Genomic DNA, 21,871 nt, shown 5'->3' on the forward strand with positions numbered 1-21,871 from the left:
CGTGGCGTGCAGGAGCGCACCTTTTTGGCTGTAAAGCCCGACGGGGTGCAGCGGCGGTTGGTGGGAGAGATAGTGCGGCGCTTCGAGGGGATGGGCTTGAAGCTGGTGGCACTGAAGCTGGTGCAGGTACGCGGGCGTGGGGGGCAGGCAGTGCAGGGCACGCCGCTGGGGGCAAGCGGGATGGGAACACGGGCCGGGGTGCATGCGGCCGTCCCTCCCCCAGGTCTCCGAGGAACTGCTGCGGGAGCACTACGCGGACCTGCGCACACACCCCTTCTACGATTGCCTGGTCAGATACATGGGCTCTGGGCCCGTGGTGGCCATGGTGAGTTTCCAGCGGTGGGTAGGCTGGTGCCTTGGCCCCAGGGCTCTGCCCACGCAACACCTCTAATCCCCCACGCAGGTATGGCAAGGGCTGGACGTTGTGCGCGTCTCAAAAGTCCTTATTGGGGCCACGGACCCACTGGATGCCGAGCCTGGCACCATCCGAGGGGATTTCTGTGTAGAGGTTGGCAAGTAAGGTGCAGTTACCCTATCCCGCCTCCTCACACCCTGCCCGTTGGCCCCTCTCAGCCGGCTCATTCCACTCTGCGCTCCCCCAGGAACTTGATCCATGGCAGCGACTCAGTAGAGAGTGCCCGCCGCGAGATCGCACTCTGGTTTCGCGTGGAGGAGATCTTGTGCTGGGAGGACAGCGCCTCACACTGGTTGTAGGAGTAGGAGCAGCTGGCCTGGTGGGAGACCACTACCACTGTCCCCTAAGCAGTGGGTGCAGGCCACCTGGGACAACCAGCTACTTTGCAGCAGAGCCCACAGCACCTGGAATCATCACACTCTTCTCATCCATCATTATCAATGTTTTCATAATAAACAGAAAAGCCCGAGCGCGCAGTGGCCTGGTCCTGGGGAGGCAGAGGCGTTGTGTCAAGACGTTTATTACATACAGAGCAGATACGTGGGTTCACTTGCAGGACCGAACAAAGCCTGAGGAGAACTGCACTAGCCCCTTTCTCCAGCTCCACCCACCCTCTACACCCAGTCACTTCAGCTCCTGTGGGGACAGACAGGGACATACATCACAGTGGAGAGGTGGCAGGGTGGCAGGGAGAAGCCTGCAGCTACATGTGGCCGCAGCTTGTGGTGGCCAGCTGGGCTCATGGCATTGCGCCCTAAGATCTGTGCTTCTCTAGGGGGTGGTGGGTAGCAGGGGCCACACTGCCCTGATCAGTGCCTTGGAGGAGGAGTAAGGCCTGGGCTGGGAAGGTGGGTAAGGAGGGAAGCCCAGGGCCTGCTGCAGTGGCCCTGTCTTTGTCCTCTGGCCTCTGCTGGGCAGCCCCTCACCAGTTGCTCTTCATGGGAGCAGGCCAAAGCGGGCAACCCTAGGCACTTAGTGCATGTCTGGGAGCTGGGCTTCTCGGAGCCCTGTGCAGGGGACAGATCCCAAGAGCACACCACCCCCATCAACCTGAGGCTGAGCCTGCACTCTGGACCAAGCCCCCTTACCTGCCCAGGAGAGGCCACAGACCTCTTTCCTGAGGCCTGGGCCTGCCCTGGCAGCCTGAGAAATTCTACCCTAGGGGCTTCAGGGAGGGGTTCGACTCTAGGATCCTGCTCTTCCAAGGTGAGCGAGGGAGGACATGGGTCAGCAAGGGGTGGACTGGATGGCACCTGGTTTGTCTTCTGAAGAAGCTGCCCTGGGGAGCCTGGCCCCAAACTTTAATGCCAGATCCCAGGGGAGGCTGGATAGGGCTGAGGGAATGATATTTGTGGATGAGGGATACCCACAGAAGGCTGGCTGGGGTCCAAGCAGCCTGAGCCCCGCCTCCCTGGACACAGGATGGTTACTTGGCCTGGTCCCCTTAGGGGGAGAGCAAGAGCCTGGGGGGCCGAGGGACCCCACTCCCATGGGCAGCATGCAAAGCAGTTGGACTCAGGGTAGGAAGACTTGGCAGCTCAAATCCACTGCTCTTGCCGTGGGGGTGCCAGGAGTGGGGAGCCCACAGAGGGACCAGGGCTGCCCAAGACACCTTGGCCTTATCCCTACCCTGAAGTGCCTTTGAGACTTTGTGACACTGGGCTGGGTGCCAGCCAGGTACTGTTGGGGAGAAGGTGTTCTCAGAGGTTCTCCTCTCCCTGCTGGGAACACTACCTGATCCCTGCCTCCCTTCCTGTGACCCGTATCACCCCTCTCCCTGCCAGCTGGGTGGAGGGGGCTGGACTTCAGGTGAAAGCTGCAAGTTGAGAGGTTAGGAGGGGGTGGTGAGGTGCCTAGCTGCCCCAGGGGAGGAGACAAAGGGCAGGCAGGCAGGGGTCCTATGTACACATTGGCGTCAGGCAGGGTGGAGAGTTGGGGCAGTGGCCTCACTCTGGGGTGTAGGACACCTGCCACACGATGATGTGACTGCGCTCTGCCTTGGACAGCACGGGCTTCACCTGGCTGATGTCCCCTGCACCTTCCTCTGTCTCGTCATCCTCTCCGTCCCCTGGAGAGTCACAGCAGTTAGGGGCAGCTCCTGCCGGCTAACACCCATGACCCTGCCCTGGGCAGTGCCTGCTCACCAATGCGGAAGTCGATGTAGCCTTCACCACCACTCAGCACTAGTGCGTTCTTCAGCTTCTGGCCCTCAGCGTCTACAGCAGGTGCAGCAGGCCCGGGGCCCTCAGAGGGACTGTCCAGAACACTGCCATTGAGGGTGGCCAGCACATTCCCTGTCACGGGGCAGAAAGGCCTCAGCATGGCAGCCTCCTGGAGGGGCTACCACTGTACCCCTACAGTGGTGGGCGGGCACTGGGGTGGGCAGGGTGACCCCTCACCTGGCACTGAGACAAAGAATTTGACAGCATCACGGTGCCCGTGGAAACAGAGCTGGGCCTGAGCCATGGAGCAGTAAGGGATGAAGCTGCTGGCTGATTTGTCACTGCTGTCATCCCCGTACACATGGATGACGCCCCCTGGGCGAGCGCCCTCCCCAGATGTGGGAGATGTCTTATTGGCTGGAGATACAGAGGGCACTAAGCCACCTCATTTCCAGCAAGGGGGTGGGGGGAGGAAGGGAAGGAAGAGAAAGGACAGGAGGGGAGCAGAGTGACCACCTTGGGCTGTGTACTCACCCCGGAGCCCTAGGAGCTGGCCTCGATGCAGGACCACAGCTGGTGAGGAGAGCAGAGATTGAGTGTGGCTACAGCCAGGGTGGCCGGGTCCACCTGGGTCTGTGTGGCCTCCCCGACCCCATCCTGACATGTGCCCTTTAGGAGTAGCCATCACAGGTATCCCAGGTTGCTGTCACTCACTCTCAGTCAGCGGAATGGAGATGACAACCCCATTGCCGGTGCCCACCCAGAGGCGGTTGCCTGCGATGAGCAGAGCTGTGATGCGCACAAAAGAGAAGCCCAGCTTGCCTGTGCCTGGGTGGGAGCAGGAGAGGCTGAGTCAGTGTGGCCCGTGTTACCGTCCCCACCCTGCTCCTACCCAGTGTCACCCCTCACCCAGCATCTTGCTGACGTAGGGCTCAATGTCCACATCCTGCAGGTGCTGGTGGGTATGGGCATGGTAGAGCCGCAAGGTGGAGTCCAAGCGGATAGACACCCACACCCCATCACCAATCCATGCCAACTGCCGCACCTGGCTCTCCCGTCTTGGATGGGCATCAAATGACTTCTGTGGGGTCATGGCAGCCAATCAGTGGGGCTGAGGGAGGAGAGAATGGGGAGGGGACCCTGAACCTGCCAAAGCCCCAGGGACCCCAATATCTATTTAGCCCACTCCAGCCTCTGATCCAGCATCTGCATTGTTCCAAGGGTCTAGGCCCTGGACTAAGGCCAAACCACAGGAGAGGTGTGTGTCCTTGACTTCCGTTTTAAGGGTACAAAGCACAGAGCAGGCTCAACAGACTGACAGTGATAGCCCAGCTACATTTGACTTGCCCATGCCTCTGAACAAAGGAGCAGTTTCTCTGCGTGGTTCCCCACTTGGCCTCCCTCCCCTCCCTGGAGCCACACTGGTGGTGAGCACTCGCCTCGATCTGCATTGTCTTGGGCTGGATGACGTGCACCTTGTTCTTATAACCACACCAGACGCGGTCGTACACGACAGCCATGCATCGGATAGAGTGGTGGGGGTGGCCCAGGTCCATCAGGTGGTAATTGCTCAGGTCCCACTGGCCATCTAGAGAAAGCCCATGACACCTGCTCAGGCTGGCTGGGGTCCCTCTACTCATGGGTAGGGGTGGAGAACCCACTGCCAGGCTGAGGCCAGCTCCAGGGACCCAGAGGAGCACCCTGGCCAAACGCAGCAGGACCACCAAACCTTACCCTCACCACGGTGGAAGATGGCCAGAGTCCCATCTGCGAGAGCCACGAGCACACGGCCTTTGACATGCCTGGAATGAAAAGGCAGTGAGCCAGGCTCAGGCTAATCACGCCACTCGGGCCCCCATCTGACCCCCAGCCCTCGGTGTGGGGTCGCATACACCAGGCTCAGCACGGAGTCCTTCAGCTTGATGGAGTGCAGACACTTCTTCCAGTTGGCCACAGCTGAGTGCACATACAACCTGTGGAAGGAGGCTGAGGTGGGCATGCACACAAGGGCAGGTGAAGCCAGGGACCCTCCAACCTTGCCCTAGCCAGGTTACCAGCCATTCTGGGCTCCCAGCCACATGGTCGGTGCGGCACTGCTGCTTGGTGCTGAGGGGTCCCCGGTGGGTTCTGGCTGAGGCTGTACATTGTTGCCATCGACCTCTGGCCCATTCTCACTGCAAGAAGGACGGTGGCTCCACGGTAGCCCGAAAATTGTGCCTGACCCCTTCCCTGAGACCCTTCCACCTCTGCCAGTCTCCCCTCCATTTCTGTCTTGCTGGACCTGAGAGAGCCCACCTGCCAGGCTGAGTGCTGGAGGGTGGGGCAGGTGCTGGGTCGGTGAAGACATGCTCTGTGAGGGGCCCAGGCCGCACTGCAGCTGCTTCTGGCTCACTGGACCCAGGGTCTGGCACCTCCGTAGCTTCTGTGGCCTCCTCTGTGGACTGGGATGGATTCACCTTCCCACTGGCAGTGGCAGCCACCTCTCCTATGGAAGGAGGGGTAAGCTTGGCTGGGCAGAGATGGGAGAAACAAGGTGGATGGAGAGAAGGTTGCCCAAGACTCACCTTGGCCCTTGTCCAGAACTGGGGTGTCCCCTCTAGAGGAGCAGTTGCTACGTGGCACATTGCAGCGAGTGGCACAGCCCACCAGTGTAATGCCAGCCAACACACCATCAGTGCTGGAGTCCTCAGGATTCATGTCACTGTCCAGGAACATCTCCCCTGGGGGGTAGTCGCTGTCACTGGCCGCTGGGAGGAAAGTCACAGCCTGTTAGTCATGCCAAAGAGCCTAGTAGCTTAAGGCCACACCAGAGTTCAGCCCCATGGAGGCAGCGGGAGAGATGGATACCATCCACGTGGCCAGTGTTCCACATTCTACCAGGTGGGCCCAGGTTCTAGGCTGAGCCAGCCAAGCCTCCACCGTTGGCAGTACTCTGACTCCATTGGGACATCCACACAGAGACCTGGGAGGCCAGCGAGCATGTTGTGCTGGGTGGGGCCCCCAGGCCAAAGGGAACCAAGAAAGGAGGGTCTGGTGCTCCAAACAAACAGCATCATGTCATGTGCCAAACCCGAAAGAACTTTAAGGAGCTAAGGTTTTACACCTGAGACCCACAGGGCCCTCATCACCCATTTCTCTTCACCCAGGAAGTCACAGATGCTGCTGCCCAAGGAGAAGAAGCCAAACCCTTCACTTGTACCCATCTCTCCGGCCCTCAGTAAGGCAATGGGACTTGAGCCTAGTGAAGATTCACTTTTATCACAAAGAAAACTTTTCTTATTGCTTCTAAGCAATATTTTAGTTTGGCCCATGCTGTGCCCACCTGTCACTTCTAACCAGCTAAGTGTAACTGCAAGCTCTCCTCTGAGTCAGCACCAGCAATGGCAGAACAAGGTCACCAGCAAGCTTCCCCCTAGACATGTGCCGCAGGATCTCACTTGACTTGGCCTGACCACCTCCCACTGTCCACTTACATACTTTGCAGGCCACAATCTTGTCCCCATTAACTTAACATCCTAGTCATCCCTTGGTATAAATAAAGAACTACCCTCCCTGAACACCAGCTTGGAAGGGCTGTGCCCACCCACCCGAGGGTGGTGCCTGGTGGTGCAGGGCTCAGGACTCACCAGGAATGCTGGAGATACACAGGACATGGGCATTGCAGACTGTGAACTGGTCTACAACGGTGCCCGGCTGGTTGGCATCAATGATCACCACCTTGCTGGTGGTCAGGGTGCTGGTGAGGATCCATACCCGGCTGGAGGTAGCATCTGTGTCTGGCAGCTCCTTTGCCTGTTTCAGAGCATAGACATAGGGCTGGTGTCCAGGAGTCTTCTGGGATCTCACAGGATCTTTCCTTGACCATGGCTGCAGAGGACATGGCTGTCCTTGCCTGTAGCCCAGAGAGCTCAGAACCATGTCTAGATGGTTCACTTCTAAGAGAAATACCCGGTCCCCACATTAAGCTGGTATATAAAACTATCCTTTGGGCTCCAACCATGAAGCCTTTTGCCCCCTCCCACATTCAGCCCATTCCATTGTTTACTCCTCTGCATGAATCAAGAAACATCTGCTTTTGACTCCAAGTGGGCACTGAGACAGTAACATCCACCACAGCTCCAGCAGCCTGCTGGACTGCACTCCTAACTCCTGGGTTCCTGGTGAGAGCCAGATGCAGCTCTGCCCAGGCCTATCCCTGGAGAAGAAACTAACCCTGACTTCCAAAGTAGCTGCCTCCTCCACTCAGCCTCACAGTAGGCACCATCCCAGCATCCTCTAGCTCTGTCCTTTCCAGCCTGCCCTGTAGCACACTTTCCAGACAATGCACGGGGAGATGGCAGGAGAGTCCTGTTGCCACACTGACCTTCTTCCTCTCTGGGGACGTGTGATTGCTCTTGGGTTCGTCTTCCACTTCCCGGTCACAAGTCAGAGGGTCACGGCCTGGCATGGGCTTGACTCCATTTCCAGAATCCTCCTCACTTGGCTTCCACCCACTCAGGTTGACACCAGCAGCACACCACAGCTGCAAGATTAAGGCGTGGGGTCTGACATACAGCTCCCCTGCCCACCTCCCAGATCTGCTGCTCAGCTTCTGGGGGAGGTCATGTGGGGCCCTCTGGGCTCACCTTCATGGTAGGGTCCTTCTCTACCAGAGGGCGGCAATACACAGGGACAGGCACGTTCTTCATCCGTGTGTCTTCCTGGCCTCCATTGGGACTCAGCTATACAGAGTGGGAAGGCACTGTGAGCACAAGGCCAGGGGCGGGCACTCATCCTTCAGAACCCCAGGTCAGCCAAGCCTGCTCGCTTCTGACACAGACGGCACACTGGGCAGGAGCCTGGTCCTCCAGGCCTGAGCAGGGAGCAACAGGGGCTGCAGAGCTCCAGCTTGCTCTCTCCCCCAGGGTTGAGGTCTGCCCTGGTCAGGCTGAGGGGTAGGTACCAGTCTGGCCCTGCACACCCTCACTGTACCTCAGTCCTGCCTATCACCTTTGACCATCTCTATTCCCTCCAATGCCCTTCCTCCAGTACTTCCCCTACACACACCTGCTTGTACTTGGCTGGCAGGCTCCAGCCACAGGCCTGTAGCCTCCCGTCATCATTACGGACGTGCTCGCGCACCTGGCGGTACTGCTCCCGCTTCTGCTCCCTCCGGACAGAGGATGTGCAGTCACTGGGAGGGAAGGAACGAAAGGCCATGTCCTTGTCCAAGAGGAATGGCCTGTGCGAGCCCAGGACACACAGAGCCCACAGGGCTACCTTACAGGGCACCTGTCCTACCTAGGATCCTATGGAAGTCTCCCTTTGTCTTTTACTGGCCACTGGGCCCCATCTGACAGAGAGTCATCTCCAGGATGGAATGTGACTCTGGCTTGAGAAGCCACACCCAACATCTGTCCCCGTCTGGGAGCCTGCTGTGTTGCCTGGGCCCTCGGGTTTAGCTGGCAGAGACTTCACTGCAGCCTGGGCTGGATCCAGTCAGTGGCTCCTCACTCAAGGTATGCCTAAAGAAGTTCCTTGATGCAGCCAGATGCTCAAGAACCCAGGGACACAAGGCTCAGGGCCAGTGTACAGAACAGGGAGTGGCAGGGGATGGGGATAAGGACACACAGAGCCCAGCACAACCCTCAGGGACTAAGAAGAGGAGCTGTCAGAAAATCCAGCCTTTGCCAGGCTTGGTGGTGCAGGCTATAATCCCAGCACTCGGAGGCGGAGGCAGAGGCAGGAGGATTGCTGTGAGTTCAGGCCAGCCTGGGCTACATAGTGAGTTCAAGGCAGGCTGAACAGTTACTCAGCAAGACCCTGTCTTCAAAAAAAAAAGTAGTCTCTGACAAAGTGTATCTGTTACAGAACACTAGAGCGAGACCAGACCAGACCAGACCAGCAATGTTCCTTACGGAGGACGAGGCGTGAGCATACCCGTCTCACAGCACAGTGAGGTGAAGGCAAGCTCTCTACATCCTGCTTCTGGACCTGGCAGAGGGCTCTCCCACGTCTCACCCCTTCCTCTTGCTGAACAGAGGGCAGTAGAGGCTGTGGGACACTCACTCATCAGGGAAGAACTCTAAGGGCCGGCTGCCTGCTGAGATCTGGCACAGGGCATGGCTGCGGCGCTGGCTGAAGCTGGCAGCGGTGGGCGACTTGTAGTGGATGTTCACCGAGGGATAGGACCGCTTGGCTGGAGGAGGGCTTGAGGAGGAGCTGAAGAGGCGGCTGAAGCTGACAGTGGAGGCACAGAGGGTGAGTGGCAGGAGCCTTAGGGGCGCCCTCCTGTCCCCCAGGGTGTCCTACTCACAACTGCCAGATGGTGGACTTCTTTTTCTCCTGGACAGATGGGTGCTCTCGGGATGCTCTGCAGGGGAGGCAAAAGAAGTAATTTATTAGCCCTCTGGCATCCCTTGCATGGGACCCCACAGAGAGGAGCTGGCACCCTTCCACCTCACTGCAGGAGGCAGGGGCAGTGAAGGTCGTGCTTCACCCCATCATTTGGGATAATGCACAGCCCCTCACTCAGGGACCACAGCACCAACTGGAGACATGAGCTCATCTCTGGGGTCCGCAGAGTAGAGGGCAGCAAGATCTACCTGATCATCTCAGTCCACCGCACAGCCTCCTGTAGCTCCATTAACCGCTCCTTGTATTGGTTGCGCTCCATGAGCACACGGGCCATCTCCACCCGTGTGAAGCGGCGGCGCTGGGCCATGGGGATTTTGTCCTGCAGAGGGGAGAGGGTCCGGCGGCTCAGCAGAGTAAAGAGGGACAGGGTCAGTCCAGACATCTCACTTCCTTCTGGGACACCTGTCTCTTAGCGGGGGACATGGCCTCCAAGTGCGGGATCCAAATGCCAATATTCTGCAGAGCTCAGGTAAGTGAGAGTGGGAAGGACGTGGGTAGGGGAGAAGCGGATGGTGACGATACCTGTTCCCTAAGGGCCACCTGTTTCTAAAACGTCCCATGATGCCCGGTATAACACAGGCGGCTCCTCCTACAGGTTCCTAATGCCTCAGGTGAAGAACAGGAGGGACTGGTCCATGTGAAATACAAGAAGGAAAGTTCTGAGGAAGGTCTCGCTAGCAGAATGCCTGAGGTTTGAGAGACCTGAGTGCGGTCCACCACTGTGCTCCTCACAACCCCGAGCTGTGTTGGACAATGCTGGAAGGCCCAGCAGAGCCGCAGGGAGTAGGGCGCCTATGGGAAAGTGCCCTGCCCCTCTTGCCTAGTACATCTAACTTCAGCTTGGAAGGGACTGAGCCCCAGTCCAGCCACTGCTCACTCAAGGGGTCTAGTGAGCCATTTTTTACTTTAGGCTTTGTCTCTCCTGGACTACTGGAGGTGCAAGCTGCACAGCGTGGGCAGAAAGGAGTGGCTACCATTTCATAAACCTTCAACATGGACCTTTATCTTCACATCCCCATGGACTGAGCTATAAAGTGCTGAGGTTGAGGGCTGATGTGACTCCAGGGTCCCAGCTTGCTCTCCAAAGGAAGATGGCCATGTCACAGGAGTGCAGCCTGCTCATTCAGGTTCTGCAGGAGGCGGGGACTCCAAGTCGAGGCCCTAACCCATCTAGGCTGTAGGTGGCTTTTCTCAGAACACTGTGACTCCCTGGGCAGAGTACCTGGGAAGGCACAGCAAACGCTGGCACTGCACCTACACACTCACTTGGGGACCAGAGAGAGTGGCTTGGACTGCACAACCACAAAGCCACAGGGGAGGGCCGGCACATAAGGTACCAGGTTCAAAGGTCACACAGGACAGGTGGAGAGGGCCCAGGAGAACTAACAAGTCCTAGTAAGCCCACCCCACACCCCTGCCCACCCCTGCCCATGCCCACAGGTTAATAGTGGAATATACCAATTCTGTACAGAGATAGCTGCTTACATCCTCCACCTCTTCTCTGGGCTCACGGCGAGCAATGACAGCCTCTGACTTCACTCTACAGGACAAAAAGAGGAAGCAGAGAAGATGAGGGCCCTGCAATGTTCTCATGAATGCCAGGCTCAGGGTTTGCCCCAGTGACCCCAATGATGGCTCTGAATGATTTGTTCAATTCCCTGGGGCCAAGGAGGCCCTCACACCCTTGCCTCATATGACCCCAAAACCCACACTTCTGGCTGTTCTGACCAAGGAAGAGGTAGTCAAAGCCTGAGAGGGCCAGGCGTGGCTGTGTATGCCTATAATCCCAGCATCTGGGAGGCTGAGGCAGGATCGCCAGAAGTTGAGTCCAGCCTGAGTTTGCAATAGTGAACAGAAAGCCAGCTAGACCACACAGCAAGACTATCTTAAGAAAAAAAAAAAAATCCTGAGGCAGGAAGAGACAGGGACACTCCTGGGTGAGGTAGATCAGGCAAGTCCAGAGCAGGCTTGCCTCCCACCGGCTCTCTTCAGCATTACTCTTCCCATTGCAACAGGCCCAGAGCCAGGACACAGGACTCCAGGGGCCAGAAGACCTTGGCTAATGCGAGGACTGGGGAGCTGAGGGGATGTGGGGTACTAGGGCAGCCAGAGCCTCCCTCTGCTAATGAAGGAATGGGGTGAGAGCTGTCGCCAAGGCTGCCACCCTCACCAACAGACAATATGTAAGACAGGCCCCGCATAGCAGGCTCAGAAGAAGACAGAGATGAGGACGACAGGCACTGGGTAGACAATGGACTTGGGTCAGTGGCTGGAGCTGGGCCCCAGACGGAGCTGATCAATGGACACACAAAACGACTTGAGGCAGAAGAGGCCTCTCAAGATGGTGCAGGATTTAGAACAGATTCAAGGGAGACATGATGAGAAGTGGTAGGCTGCTTATAAAACCCTGTCTGGGAGACTGAGTCTTGCTTTTCTCCAAACCCCCTCACCTTTTTAGCTCTTCTTCCAGCTCTTTGATTCGGTTCTCCAGTTTGACCTTGGCCTGCTTGGCTGCTTCCAGCTCCCCCCTCAGGACCTCCTGTTCTCCTGACAGTTGGTCGACCTTTGCAATGAGGTCATTCTTCACCACATTCAAAGCATTTCTTTAAAAGTCAGAAAGATTGGGGGGGTTTCAGGAGAACACCTGTGCAAATGTTATAGAGTTTTTTTTGTTTTTTTTTTTTTTGGTATCAGAGATCGAACTCGGGTCCTTGTGCTTGCGAGGCAGGCAGTGGAACCACTGAACCAAATCCCCTGCTCTTGTTATAGGGACTTTTGAGGGGCCCACATATTCCTATCTGAGAGGGTTCACCTCGGTCAACAATGTGGCTGAGAGTGTGGGACCACCAAATTCTGGTCACCTAAGCCAAAGAGTCTTTAAGATAAGCTCTCCAGAGAAATTACTCAGGAATCCTGTTGAGTACCTCCTACTAGAGACAATGATAAAGGTCCTAGCCACGTGGCCCTGTAACCGAAAAGCCTCTATGGTTCTTCCTCTGTGGTGTGTCAAGGGGGCTGCTTCGTCTGGCACAGAGGCCTTCTTACTTGGTTTCTAGAAGCTGTGAGTTCTCCAGCAGCAGATTCCCCACTTCTTTGCCCATTCCTGCAATGAAAAGTGTAAAGATTTCCCTGAGTACTTAAGGCCACCCTGATGCTACTGTACCTGCCTCAAGGAGCAAACTTCTCTGGGGCCCTCACCCTGATTTGCAGAGAGCCAGCCTCCATAGGGTGGTAAAGTTAGACCCGGAGAAGAGTCCTGGCCATGGGCTCCACAGCCAGTGGAAGTGGGCTCCCTTGCCAGGCCTGTGCCCCACATACACAGGGCAGGGTCCCCACGGTGGCAGTCTAGAGCTTATAACCTTCAAGAGGCCCTTGAAGTGGTTCTCACAGGTCCCTCTGCACAGGAAGTAGGTGAGCTAGCAGGGCCTGGAATGGCCCGTGTGCAGCTGCTTCTCCTGACGTGGCAGTTTCCAGGCCAATCATAAACATGTCCCTTTCAGAGCTATCCCCCAGGTGAATAGATGCTGAAGCCACAATGAGAGGGGACAGATGACTCAGAGAGACACCCAGCCACAAAGATGGGATGGCCCATGGTAGGAATGACCCTCCACCAGGGATACACGCAGGCCTGGCAGGGCCTGGGCTATACAGGAGGCAAGGAGGGGACAGGACATGAGGACAGGGCTCCTTGGTGCCTTTCTGACCTAGTCTCTCTGCTACCAGGCTTCAAGGTGGACTCCACAGACTAAGTTCCCGGCAGGCGTGTCCCATAAATCCCCTAAGTACCAAATCTGATCTCTGAAAAGCAGCCCCATATCTGTGCAGTCATAAAACAACAAAAACACTCACAGGGTGCTTGGGCTAGGGGTCCACCTGCTGTCCATTCTGACCTCACTTGCCTCAAACATGGGCCTGCCTCTCGTGGACAGGGCACTGCGGACAATGGGTTGTCTGGTTTAGGGGTCTGCCTTGGGCCTGTGGAAGCTGAGGGTCTGCCTACAGCAGCTCAGAGGAAGGTGTTGCCTCCCGTGACAGCCTGAAGCCAACCCCTGCTGACCCCACCACCCCTGCCATGCAGAACAAAGCAGATGCTCATGAAGCATGAGAAGGTATGGGGTGGAGAGAGGAAGCCAGAGATAAGAGAAATACCAAAGAAGCAGGGCCTTGGCCTTACCAAAAAAATCATCACGCACTGCGGGAGCGTCCCAGTCCCATAGGAGATGGGCAACAGGGCAGGGGAGGAGGGAAAGAAAAGAAGCGCATTAAGCCTGTGTAGACTGCAGGGTGGAAAGTATTTCAGGGTCACTTCTGGCTGGGTTAGGGTGATCACAGGTGGGGAATAGGAGGGCAGGAAACGGGATGGAGCCAGCTATCCCCTCCGAAAAGTTTTATCCTTGGTCTGCACACCACACGGCCAAGCCAGATTCACCTGTGGGGAATTTAGTAACATCTTGTCCCTGGATGCTGGGCTAGAGAGGACAGGGTGGAGGAATCCACACTGGGAAATGGACTGGAACCAGGGTATGGGCTCAGAGAGGCAGGTGGGCTTCAGGGACCCCTGCAAAGTAACAGCTCAGCCTGGCTACCTGTGTGGGGCAGGACCCTGGGTTGTGCTTAGCAAGTACCACAGGGACCTTGGGTGGTACATTCTCAGGGGCTCCCTAGAGGTCTTCTCAGCCTAAAAAAAGGGGGTCAGATACCAAGGGCCTGCTATCGGCCAAAGGAGCAAACCAAGATCAGCTTCCAGGCAGTAGCAGGCCGGTGAGCAAAGCACGGGGCTTTAGTGGCTGGGCAGCCCAGTGCAGCCAAACAGCAATCAGGGCCAGTGCAGAGCCCTTGGTGATGGCCAGCAGCAGGGGAGCACCCACGGTATGCACCCCACTCCAGCTGCTCTCCACGGGGGGGTGCTAGGAGACAGACAGGAGAGATACACACCTGAGAACTCCCCTGGGCCACGTCCAGCGAAGCAGAGAAAGATGGGGAAGGAAGCAACAAAGGTCAATTGGTGACTGGAACCAACAAATAAAGCAATCCTCAGTAAAGAAAAAGCAATAATGACTCAGCCATTCCCATGCTGAAGGGCGTGGAGGACAACATATTCCAGGAGGCCCAGGGCATATCCCACAGGGCAGAGCCCTGAGGTGAAGGGAGGCCTGGGTGCAATCCTCAGTCCCCAAGGGGCCCAGAATACTGTAATTCTGGCTTTGCCAGGAACCTCCTTCTTTGTTCCTGTCACCCACCCAGAAGGAGACCAGCCACATGCAAAGGGGTACAGCTTCTTGGGAGCTCCTCCATAGTGAGCAAGCTGGCTCCCTGATCAGCCCAGATCTCATGGGAAGGTATGACCTCGGGTGAGAAATGATCCGAGGATAGTAAGGGATCAAGGACCCACTAGGGAGAGAGGAAACAAATTAGTCAAAAAGTGAGGTGGAAAGCATGGGGTGGTGTATCCCCTCAGAGCACACGGTGGGCTGCTGAGGAAAATGGATGTGGATGGGAAGACGCTTCTTTTTTTTTTACACAGAAATTGATGAAACCACTCTGTTCTAGTTAATGTACTTCATAAGGGAGGAAAAGAGTATTAAAAACCTAGTTGAGGGCCAGGGATTTAGCTCAGCAGCTCGGCACATGAAGTTCTTGAGATCTTGGTTCTGCCGGTCAGTAGCTTCAGCACCAGCTGTGCACAGCCCACATCTTAAACACCATGGGCAGCTCACTGACAAGATCCTATGCTGCTCTGTTCCCAGTCTGGCCCTCACGTGGTAAGTCTGGGCTAGAGCTGTCATAGCCTTCAGTATCTGAGCTGGGCAGAAGTAGTGTTTCCATGGGATTCACTATCTAGTACAACATGGCTGACATTTCCCCAAACAGACTTAGGGCCACACCTAACCCAGCGAGTATAACGGTCTTAAAGGACATCAAATATCCTGGGATGGGACTGGTGAGGCTGATGCAAGAGGATAGTTTGAGACCCGCCTGGGCTACACAGTGAGTTCAGAACCAGACTGAACTACATAGAAAGACACTGCCTCAAAACAAACAAATACCCAAATAATGAAAAAATAAAAAATAAAAAATTAAAGGGCCAGGGATTTAGCTCAGGGGTTCTGCCGTCTGCCTTGCAAGTGCAAGGACCCGAGTTCAATTCCTGGTAGCCAAAAAAAAACATGTGGGCACATGTTTATGCCAAAGGCCCCTAGGATAAGGGGGGTGGCTGGAGGGGACAGGGACGAAAAAAGAATTAAGATGTGTTATGTACGTGTATCAACTCAGGAGGCATGTAACCATTATATACTGCAAGCTTGTACTAATAAAAAATAAAAACTGAAAGTAAAAATAAAACAGGTCCCTAGGACAGCAGCAAAAACTAGAAATAAGGACTGGGGATTTAGCTCAGTGGTGCCGTGCCTCACTCTCAAGCGTAAGGTCCTGAGTTCGATCCCCAACATCAAAACAAAACAAAACAAAACCAAAAAAAAACAGAAACAAGGACCGGGGAGCAGAACTACTACCTCTCCCTGAATGCATGAGGTGGCTGCTGCAGCAAAGCTATGAGGAGAAGCACAAGCCCTTAGGGATCTGCCTGAGACTGGGTGCAGACAGAATCATCAGGGAGAAGAACTGCTCTCTTTGCTCAGCAAGGAGATGCCGCTGACACTGCAGCCCATCCCACAATGGCTGCTGAGGGCAGAAGGTGCTCAGGCTGTACTCTGGGACTTCAGAGCTCCTCAAAGAGCAGGGCTGCAGGCAGAAAGGTGACTCAAGCCTCCTAGGCAGCACTTAGTTGCCCACAGATAGCCAGAGAACACAGGGGCCTCCACAAGCAGCAGGAGGACAGTGCTGGGAGCTCAGTGCCATGTTAGCACTGCAAGGGACTCTGTGAATTTGCAGTGTGCAGCAGAGGTGCTAGCAAATGATCACTCTCTAAAGATGTCCCTAGAAGGGGCCAGGAATTTAGCTCAGTGGTTCCGCCGCTTGCTTTGCAAGAGCAAGGTCCTGAGTTTGATCAAAACAAAACAAAACAAAATTAGATGTCCCCAGAGCCAGACATGGTGTTGCATACTTGTGATCAAGCACTGAGGAAGGCTGAGGCAGGAGGGTTGTAAATTCAAATCTCACCTTAGCAACATAGAGACCTTGTCTCAAAATAAAAAATAAAAAGGGCTAGGGATATAGCTCAGTAGAGTGCCCCAGCTTCAATCCCCAGTACTACCCAAAGGAAAAAAACTCCCGAAAAAGTACATTGACTGTCGAGGAGGGGTTTGGAACAGGGCTGGGATGAGTGCTGAGGGCATAGGTGTTCTTTATAGAGTGAGACGATTTCATAAATTAGTGCTAATATTTGTACAATCTATGAGTAGACTAAAAACCATGAACTGGTATAAGGGTGTGAAGTTAATGGTATAAGGAATCTACCTTTATAAAACTGTAAGAAAAAGCAAACAGTCAAACAAGATGGCAGATGGCATACAGTAAGCTACCCAGGAGGCTGAGGCAGGTTAGGAGGATCACAAGTTCTAGGCTAGCTTGGGCAACTTAGTGAGATCTTGTCTCAAAATTAAAAATAAAAAGAGTAGGGATGCAGCTTAGTGGCAGCATGCCCTGAGTTCAATCCCCAGTACTATAAAATAAATACAATAAAATGGGGCTGGTGTGTAGCCCAGCAGTAGAGCACTTGCCTAGCATGCAGGAGGCCTTTGGTTCAATCCCCAGTACCCAAGGGGGGAAAAAAAAATTCTAGTCCCTGGGGACACTGAACTTTTCTTCACAACAGGATGGCCAACAGAAAGCCCCATCATTACAGAGCTGCAGGAGGGGGTTGTTTGTGTTTACCTAGCAGGTCTGCCCCCTCATCCACATCTCCGATGACCTCAGATCCAGCTGTTGACAGCTCATGGTACAGGGAGTCGGTATTGATGCCAAAGGCTTTATTGACAATCCCCTGGGTTGGGCTGTGAGGATAAAGACCGGAAAAGCATAGTCAGTGGACAGCATACATCATCTGTTCACTTGGACCCTCCCTAACCTTCCAACACCATAAGTGTTGTTATGGATTGGATGTAAAATGTCCCTGAAAAGCCTTTGTGCTAAAGGCTTGGTTCCTAGCCCATACTGCTACTGGGAGATAGTTCAACCTTTAAGAGGTGGACCGCGTGGAAGGAAGTGAGGTCATAAGGGGTGCCTTGAAGGGACTATGGTCCCTGGTCCATGATATGCTGCCATACCAAGATGCCCAAACAAAGGGGGCTGAGTGACCATACACTTAAATTTGTGAGCCAAAATAAACCTGTCCTCCTTTAAGCTGATTATCTCATGTATTCTATCATGGTGACAGAAAACTAACAGATGTTCAAAGCCAACATTGTACCGTGGATGCAAGTAAGGTGGGAGACACCACAGGCAGCAACTTGGGTGAACACTTATCCTTGACTCAGGGCCTTGCTGAGTGAGTACCTGTTTCCCGTGTGGTCCAGGCGGGTTTCTGGGCACATGTCCAGCTCTGGGGTAGAGTCGATAATGTCCTGAACATCAGACCATTCGTCACTGCTGCCCATGCCTAGGGCAGAACAAAGAAAACCTGGGGGCAGGGGCCAGTCCACTACCTTCACCCAGCTTGCAGCTGCCCTCTGTCCTCTCCAAGCACAGCACTAGAGTCCTGCTGGGGGAAGGCCCACAGAGGCCTATCTGCACAGGACAGACCCGGATAGCTCAGTTGTGGGCCTATCCTGCTACATCCTTAGATCTCAGCAAGCCATAAATGGCACCTCCTTTTCATGGTCAAATTGGAACAGGACAAATGTCCTCATCTTCTGTCTAGTTGTGTGCTGTTAGATTGTTCTATGCTCATGTGTGTCTTCCCCCAAATTCCTATGTTGACAGTGTGATCAGATATGGACAAGACAGGGTCTTTCACGAGGTAATCAAAGTAAATTGAGGTCACTGGGGTGGGCAGCCTTAATCCAATCTGATAGGGGTCCTTATGAGAAGAGATGAGGACACAGACACACACAGGGTTAAGGACCCTGTGAGGGCACAGTGAGAAGGCAGCCATTTGCAAGGCAGGAGGGCAGCCTCAGGAAAAGCTAGCTCTGCTATATCTTACTTTTTAGGACAATGAGGAGACAAACTTCTGCTGTTAAGCTGCCCATCTGTGGCATTTGTGACAGAAGCCTGAGGTGATTGTTACATCTGCCAACACTAAAAACCAAAGAGGAAGAGAACCTTTCCTGGTGTGGAGGACAGCAGGTGGTCAGCAGTGCTTGTAGGACTCGGTAGGGCTAGGGCACAGGGCAGGCACATACCTATGCTGACATTCCGCACCTCTTGGGTGACCTGGACCTCCATGTTTCGGCTGTTGCGCTTTTCCCGGGCCTGCTTGCTGTTCTTTGAGCCACTACCATAATCCCCCAGGGGCTGTAGGCTCTCGTTGAGTGGTGTGACTGCCGCTGAGGGCACAGAAGATGTGGGTGTGTTGGACTTGGTGCCCGTGGTGCTGGGTGTGGCAGCTGCTGAGGACTGACCTGACTCAGACATTTCATCATGTGGACACTAGGGCCAAACACATGGAGGAAGGACACATGTCATCCATCACAAGCCACAGTGCTTTGGCTCCAGGAGTGGTCACCAATGCCCCACTGCTCTACTCCTTTGCCACTTTGCTGCAATCAAACAATACTGCACCCTGGTCCCTCTGATAACTCTTTCAGCCTTGTCACTCCCAAGTAGTCTGCCAACTGCTGCTGGCAGCCACACCATACTAAATGGTCTGGAATGGTGCTTCTAGCTGGTACCCTTCTCAGGACAGTCTAGCAAAACATGAGGAACATGGGTGGTATACACAGAATACATGGTAGGAGGACTGGTAGGTGATCTTTGCAGTCAGTGTTGGTCAGGTACCAGCTGCAGCCCAGGGTGGGACAAAGGGCTCTAGCTAAAGACCAGAAGGGGTTGTCTAAGAGGGATGGATGACAAGGATGTGCTATACACAGGACTGGTCCTACTATTCCTTCTGCCTCTGGAAGAAGGCAAGGGCAGTAGAGGGCCACAGCTTTTTACCAGTTCTGTGGCCTTGATGCATGGGACTGTATCTCACAGCTCAAGTGAGATGAAGTTTCGCCCTGAATATCAGCACAAATTCAAATGGCCTCAAATTCCATTTTGACAGATGGGAGATTGACAACTATTTGATAGGGAAAGCCTCAGCTATCACAAACTACTTACCTTAAGAATCTCATTAGGGAAGAACATATTCTATTTGAATGGTATGGGACATGTGACAAACATATTGTTTTCCCACAGTCTTTCCTGATGAAAATGCTGGACAGTTTCAGTATTACAGCCCCCAAACATTCCTCCGTAACTACTGACAACCCCTCAATAGCCCTCAATAGCATGCCTAGGCCTTTGCACCTCCTTGCTTCCCTGCTGGCCCCATCCTGTGGTGCAGAAGAGGTATGGCTGAGGCCAGGGACAAAGACAGCTCTCTGAGCATGTCCCAGACAGGCAGCTGACCTGTGTTCTATGGGCTCCCAGACCTGGCAAGTATGTTCATCCAGAGAAGTGGACAAAGAATGGAAGTGTGCAGCCATGTCTAGAGCCAATGAATGCACCTGAACTGAGAAGTATTCACTCAGGTTGCTGAATCACAGCTGGTTCTTGGATTTGCCTTTGCCTGACCCACTGCTCACCAGGCTGGGGCAAGGCCCTTCCGTACTGGACACCACTTGCTCAGAGGACAGGCTTTTGGTTCCAACTACTAGGCTCTTGAATTTCTACACAAGGAGTCTCAAAATCTGTCAGGTATTTTGTTTCAGAAAAGGAAAATCTGACTAATACACTAATACATTTATTTTTCTAAACTTTCATAAGGAGTTGATTTCCCCATGCATGAATATTCTCCCTCCTCTACACTCTACAGTGTAACCTTTGGGCCCTTTCCAAAAACTTCATTTCTTCTACAGAGACTTTTTTTTTTTAGGTCTGATGCAGTATGACAACGTAAAAAGAGAACTGGCTTGAAATTGAGCTGAGTGTTATTAATGTTCTATTCTCAGTTTCACTGTATATAATTATATGTATCAATACTTTATAAATTAATGTTAGGTTCAGGTAAGAATACATTTAGAAATGCCATGCCATATGTGGCACTGCATGTTGTTCTTTTTTGTAGGGGGTAGTGGGATTGAAATCAGGATCTTGCACTTGCAAGGCAGGTGGCAGAACCACTGCTGTTGCACATTTTGCTATAATGTAATAAACAGCTTTTTTTTGCACATTTTGTCATATTTTAAAAACAAAATGTTTTGTATTTTGGTGTAATTTTACAATTTTTGTTTTTTGTTTTTTGTTTTTTGGTACCACGGATGGAACTCAGGCCCTTGCGCTTGCAAGCCAAATTCCCGGCCCACATTTTTTTTTAGGTGTATGCTGTTCTTAAGCATTATTTTTAGAAACAATGAGGGCCAGAGATTTAGCCCAGTGGTTCCACTGCCTGCCTTGCAAGTGCAAGGTCTCAAATTCAATTCCCGGTACCAAAAAAAACACAAAAAACAAAAAAACCTCTCAAAATCCCACATCTTTCTCTACAGTAGCAGCTCTAAACTATAGGTAACTATGCTCCCCAGAGACGCTTGGCAAAGACAGGGAACAGTTTTCTGGTCACAGTTGGAGAGGGGGTGCCTCTGGCATGGAGGCGATGGAGGCCAGGGATGCTGCTCAATGTCTTACGGCATCCAGGATGGCCCCACAGCCATGCACAATCCTGCTCCAAACGTCAGCGGTGCCCAGGGGAGAAACCGCATGCCAGCACAAGTTCCAGCTTTCCTCAAGTTTCTCTGAATTAATTAAAGATATGGACTTGGGAATAAGGCTTAGGCCCAACTTGAAGAAGGAGAGCCCTTACAGTTTGCATCGTAAGGGCTGGGAGAGGCAGGGATGCAGCTCTGACATAGTCTGTGACTATCCCACAGCAGTGGCATTAGGTACCCTAGAATGGTGTCCAGCATAGGTCACAGTGTGACTCTACGAAGTATTGGCAGAAGCCAGGGGCACGAGTCAGATACACATTTCCAGACCTCCTCCTCCACGGCCAGGCTTCTCACCTGTTGTGACTCTTGTGGTCACTGTGGGGTATTCTGCCTTTTGGCTGCACCATCCCCAGAACCCCAGCTCTGTTACTCTATAGGGCTACCACTTACCCAGGGCATACCCCCTGGCCACCACTTACCTAGGCCAAACCTCTCAACCTCCTAAACATCAACGTGAAGCAGTGACCTCCAAATGTATTGCAAAGAACCCACACTCTTAGCGGTCATTCCTCACCATGAGTAGTCACAATTGTTTGGTTAAAACACTACAGTACATAAAAACAAAAAACAAAACAAAAAACAACAAAAAAAATTAAGAAATTAGAAAAACCTTAAAACTTGGAGAATGAAATAAAAAGAACTTAAAATATATTTTTTTTTAAAAAAGGAAAAATCAAACAAAACACACTACAAACTAAAACATAAAACACTATGATTTATGGAGAGACTAGTTCAGACAATGTAGTAGAGAAAGGACAGACATAGTAAGAAAGACTGGTCTAGACATGGGCATAAGCAGGGTGCCCGGGGGCTAGAGGGTCAAGTGAGGTATTGGTGCTCTATGGCAGCAAAAGCTTATGAGGCAAGCCTCCACCACAGACCCAGTGTGAGCAAGAGTGAGCGAGTCAGAGTAGTCAGTGTAAATGGCAGGTCCTTGCCCAGAAAGCCAGAAGATAGCAGGGTCCCCATGGGCCTCACTGTCTTCTTCCCCAGGCACAAACACTGGCAGAACAGTGAGAACTGGGTGTGAGTGTCTCTATAGCTCAGAGACACACTCATTCGCTGGAACAAAAGCAGAAGTAGTGGAGTCC

At 53.5% G+C, this 21,871-nt stretch overlaps 2 protein-coding genes across 13 annotated transcripts in view; one reads left to right on the top strand and one right to left on the bottom strand.

The window, feature by feature from the left end:
* Nucleotides 1–800, top strand: Nme3 (NME/NM23 nucleoside diphosphate kinase 3; the record flags this gene model as incomplete). The annotated part of the gene is made up of 4 exons (XM_010620783.3): nucleotides 1–126; nucleotides 224–325; nucleotides 404–516; nucleotides 603–800. Coding segments are annotated over 4 exons (453 nt in total), but the record flags the coding sequence as incomplete, so codon positions are not given.
* An 88-nt stretch (nucleotides 801–888) lies between these two features.
* Mapk8ip3 (mitogen-activated protein kinase 8 interacting protein 3) overlaps nucleotides 889–21,871 on the bottom strand; it is a 42,730-nt gene continuing 21,747 nt past the window's right edge. For 8 of the 12 annotated variants that reach the window (XM_010620494.3, XM_010620485.3, XM_010620493.3 and 5 more), the window contains 27 exons: nucleotides 18,276–18,522; nucleotides 17,428–17,530; nucleotides 16,807–16,925; nucleotides 13,909–13,920; nucleotides 13,148–13,165; nucleotides 12,019–12,076; nucleotides 11,424–11,576; nucleotides 10,432–10,513; nucleotides 9,162–9,292; nucleotides 8,873–8,929; nucleotides 8,626–8,796; nucleotides 7,624–7,750; nucleotides 7,203–7,298; nucleotides 6,941–7,099; nucleotides 6,204–6,369; nucleotides 5,142–5,324; nucleotides 4,873–5,062; nucleotides 4,632–4,751; nucleotides 4,470–4,550; nucleotides 4,312–4,379; nucleotides 4,017–4,165; nucleotides 3,487–3,658; nucleotides 3,292–3,405; nucleotides 3,112–3,150; nucleotides 2,815–2,994; nucleotides 2,560–2,709; nucleotides 889–2,483 (listed from right to left, as the gene is read on the bottom strand). In XM_010620494.3, coding sequence (XP_010618796.1) covers nucleotides 2,362–2,483; nucleotides 2,560–2,709; nucleotides 2,815–2,994; nucleotides 3,112–3,150; nucleotides 3,292–3,405; nucleotides 3,487–3,658; nucleotides 4,017–4,165; nucleotides 4,312–4,379; nucleotides 4,470–4,550; nucleotides 4,632–4,751; nucleotides 4,873–5,062; nucleotides 5,142–5,324; nucleotides 6,204–6,369; nucleotides 6,941–7,099; nucleotides 7,203–7,298; nucleotides 7,624–7,750; nucleotides 8,626–8,796; nucleotides 8,873–8,929; nucleotides 9,162–9,292; nucleotides 10,432–10,513; nucleotides 11,424–11,576; nucleotides 12,019–12,076; nucleotides 13,148–13,165; nucleotides 13,909–13,920; nucleotides 16,807–16,925; nucleotides 17,428–17,530; nucleotides 18,276–18,522 — 3,267 coding nt within the window. In that variant the 3' untranslated portion in view covers nucleotides 889–2,361. Of the gene's footprint in view, nucleotides 2,484–2,559; nucleotides 2,710–2,814; nucleotides 2,995–3,111; nucleotides 3,151–3,291; nucleotides 3,406–3,486; nucleotides 3,659–4,016; nucleotides 4,166–4,311; nucleotides 4,380–4,469; nucleotides 4,551–4,631; nucleotides 4,752–4,872; nucleotides 5,063–5,141; nucleotides 5,325–6,203; nucleotides 6,370–6,940; nucleotides 7,100–7,202; nucleotides 7,299–7,623; nucleotides 7,751–8,625; nucleotides 8,797–8,872; nucleotides 8,930–9,161; nucleotides 9,293–10,431; nucleotides 10,514–11,423; nucleotides 11,577–12,018; nucleotides 12,077–13,147; nucleotides 13,166–13,908; nucleotides 13,921–16,806; nucleotides 16,926–17,427; nucleotides 17,531–18,275; nucleotides 18,523–21,199; nucleotides 21,284–21,871 lie in introns of those variants that run through there. The other 4 variants (XM_010620496.3, XM_010620486.3, XM_010620483.3 and 1 more) reach the window with 4 other exon arrangements.

This window comes from Fukomys damarensis, unplaced genomic scaffold (genome assembly GCF_012274545.1).
Source record: "Fukomys damarensis isolate Sample0158 unplaced genomic scaffold, DMR_v1.0_HiC HiC_scaffold_34, whole genome shotgun sequence".
Lineage (NCBI taxonomy): Eukaryota > Metazoa > Chordata > Mammalia > Rodentia > Bathyergidae > Fukomys > Fukomys damarensis.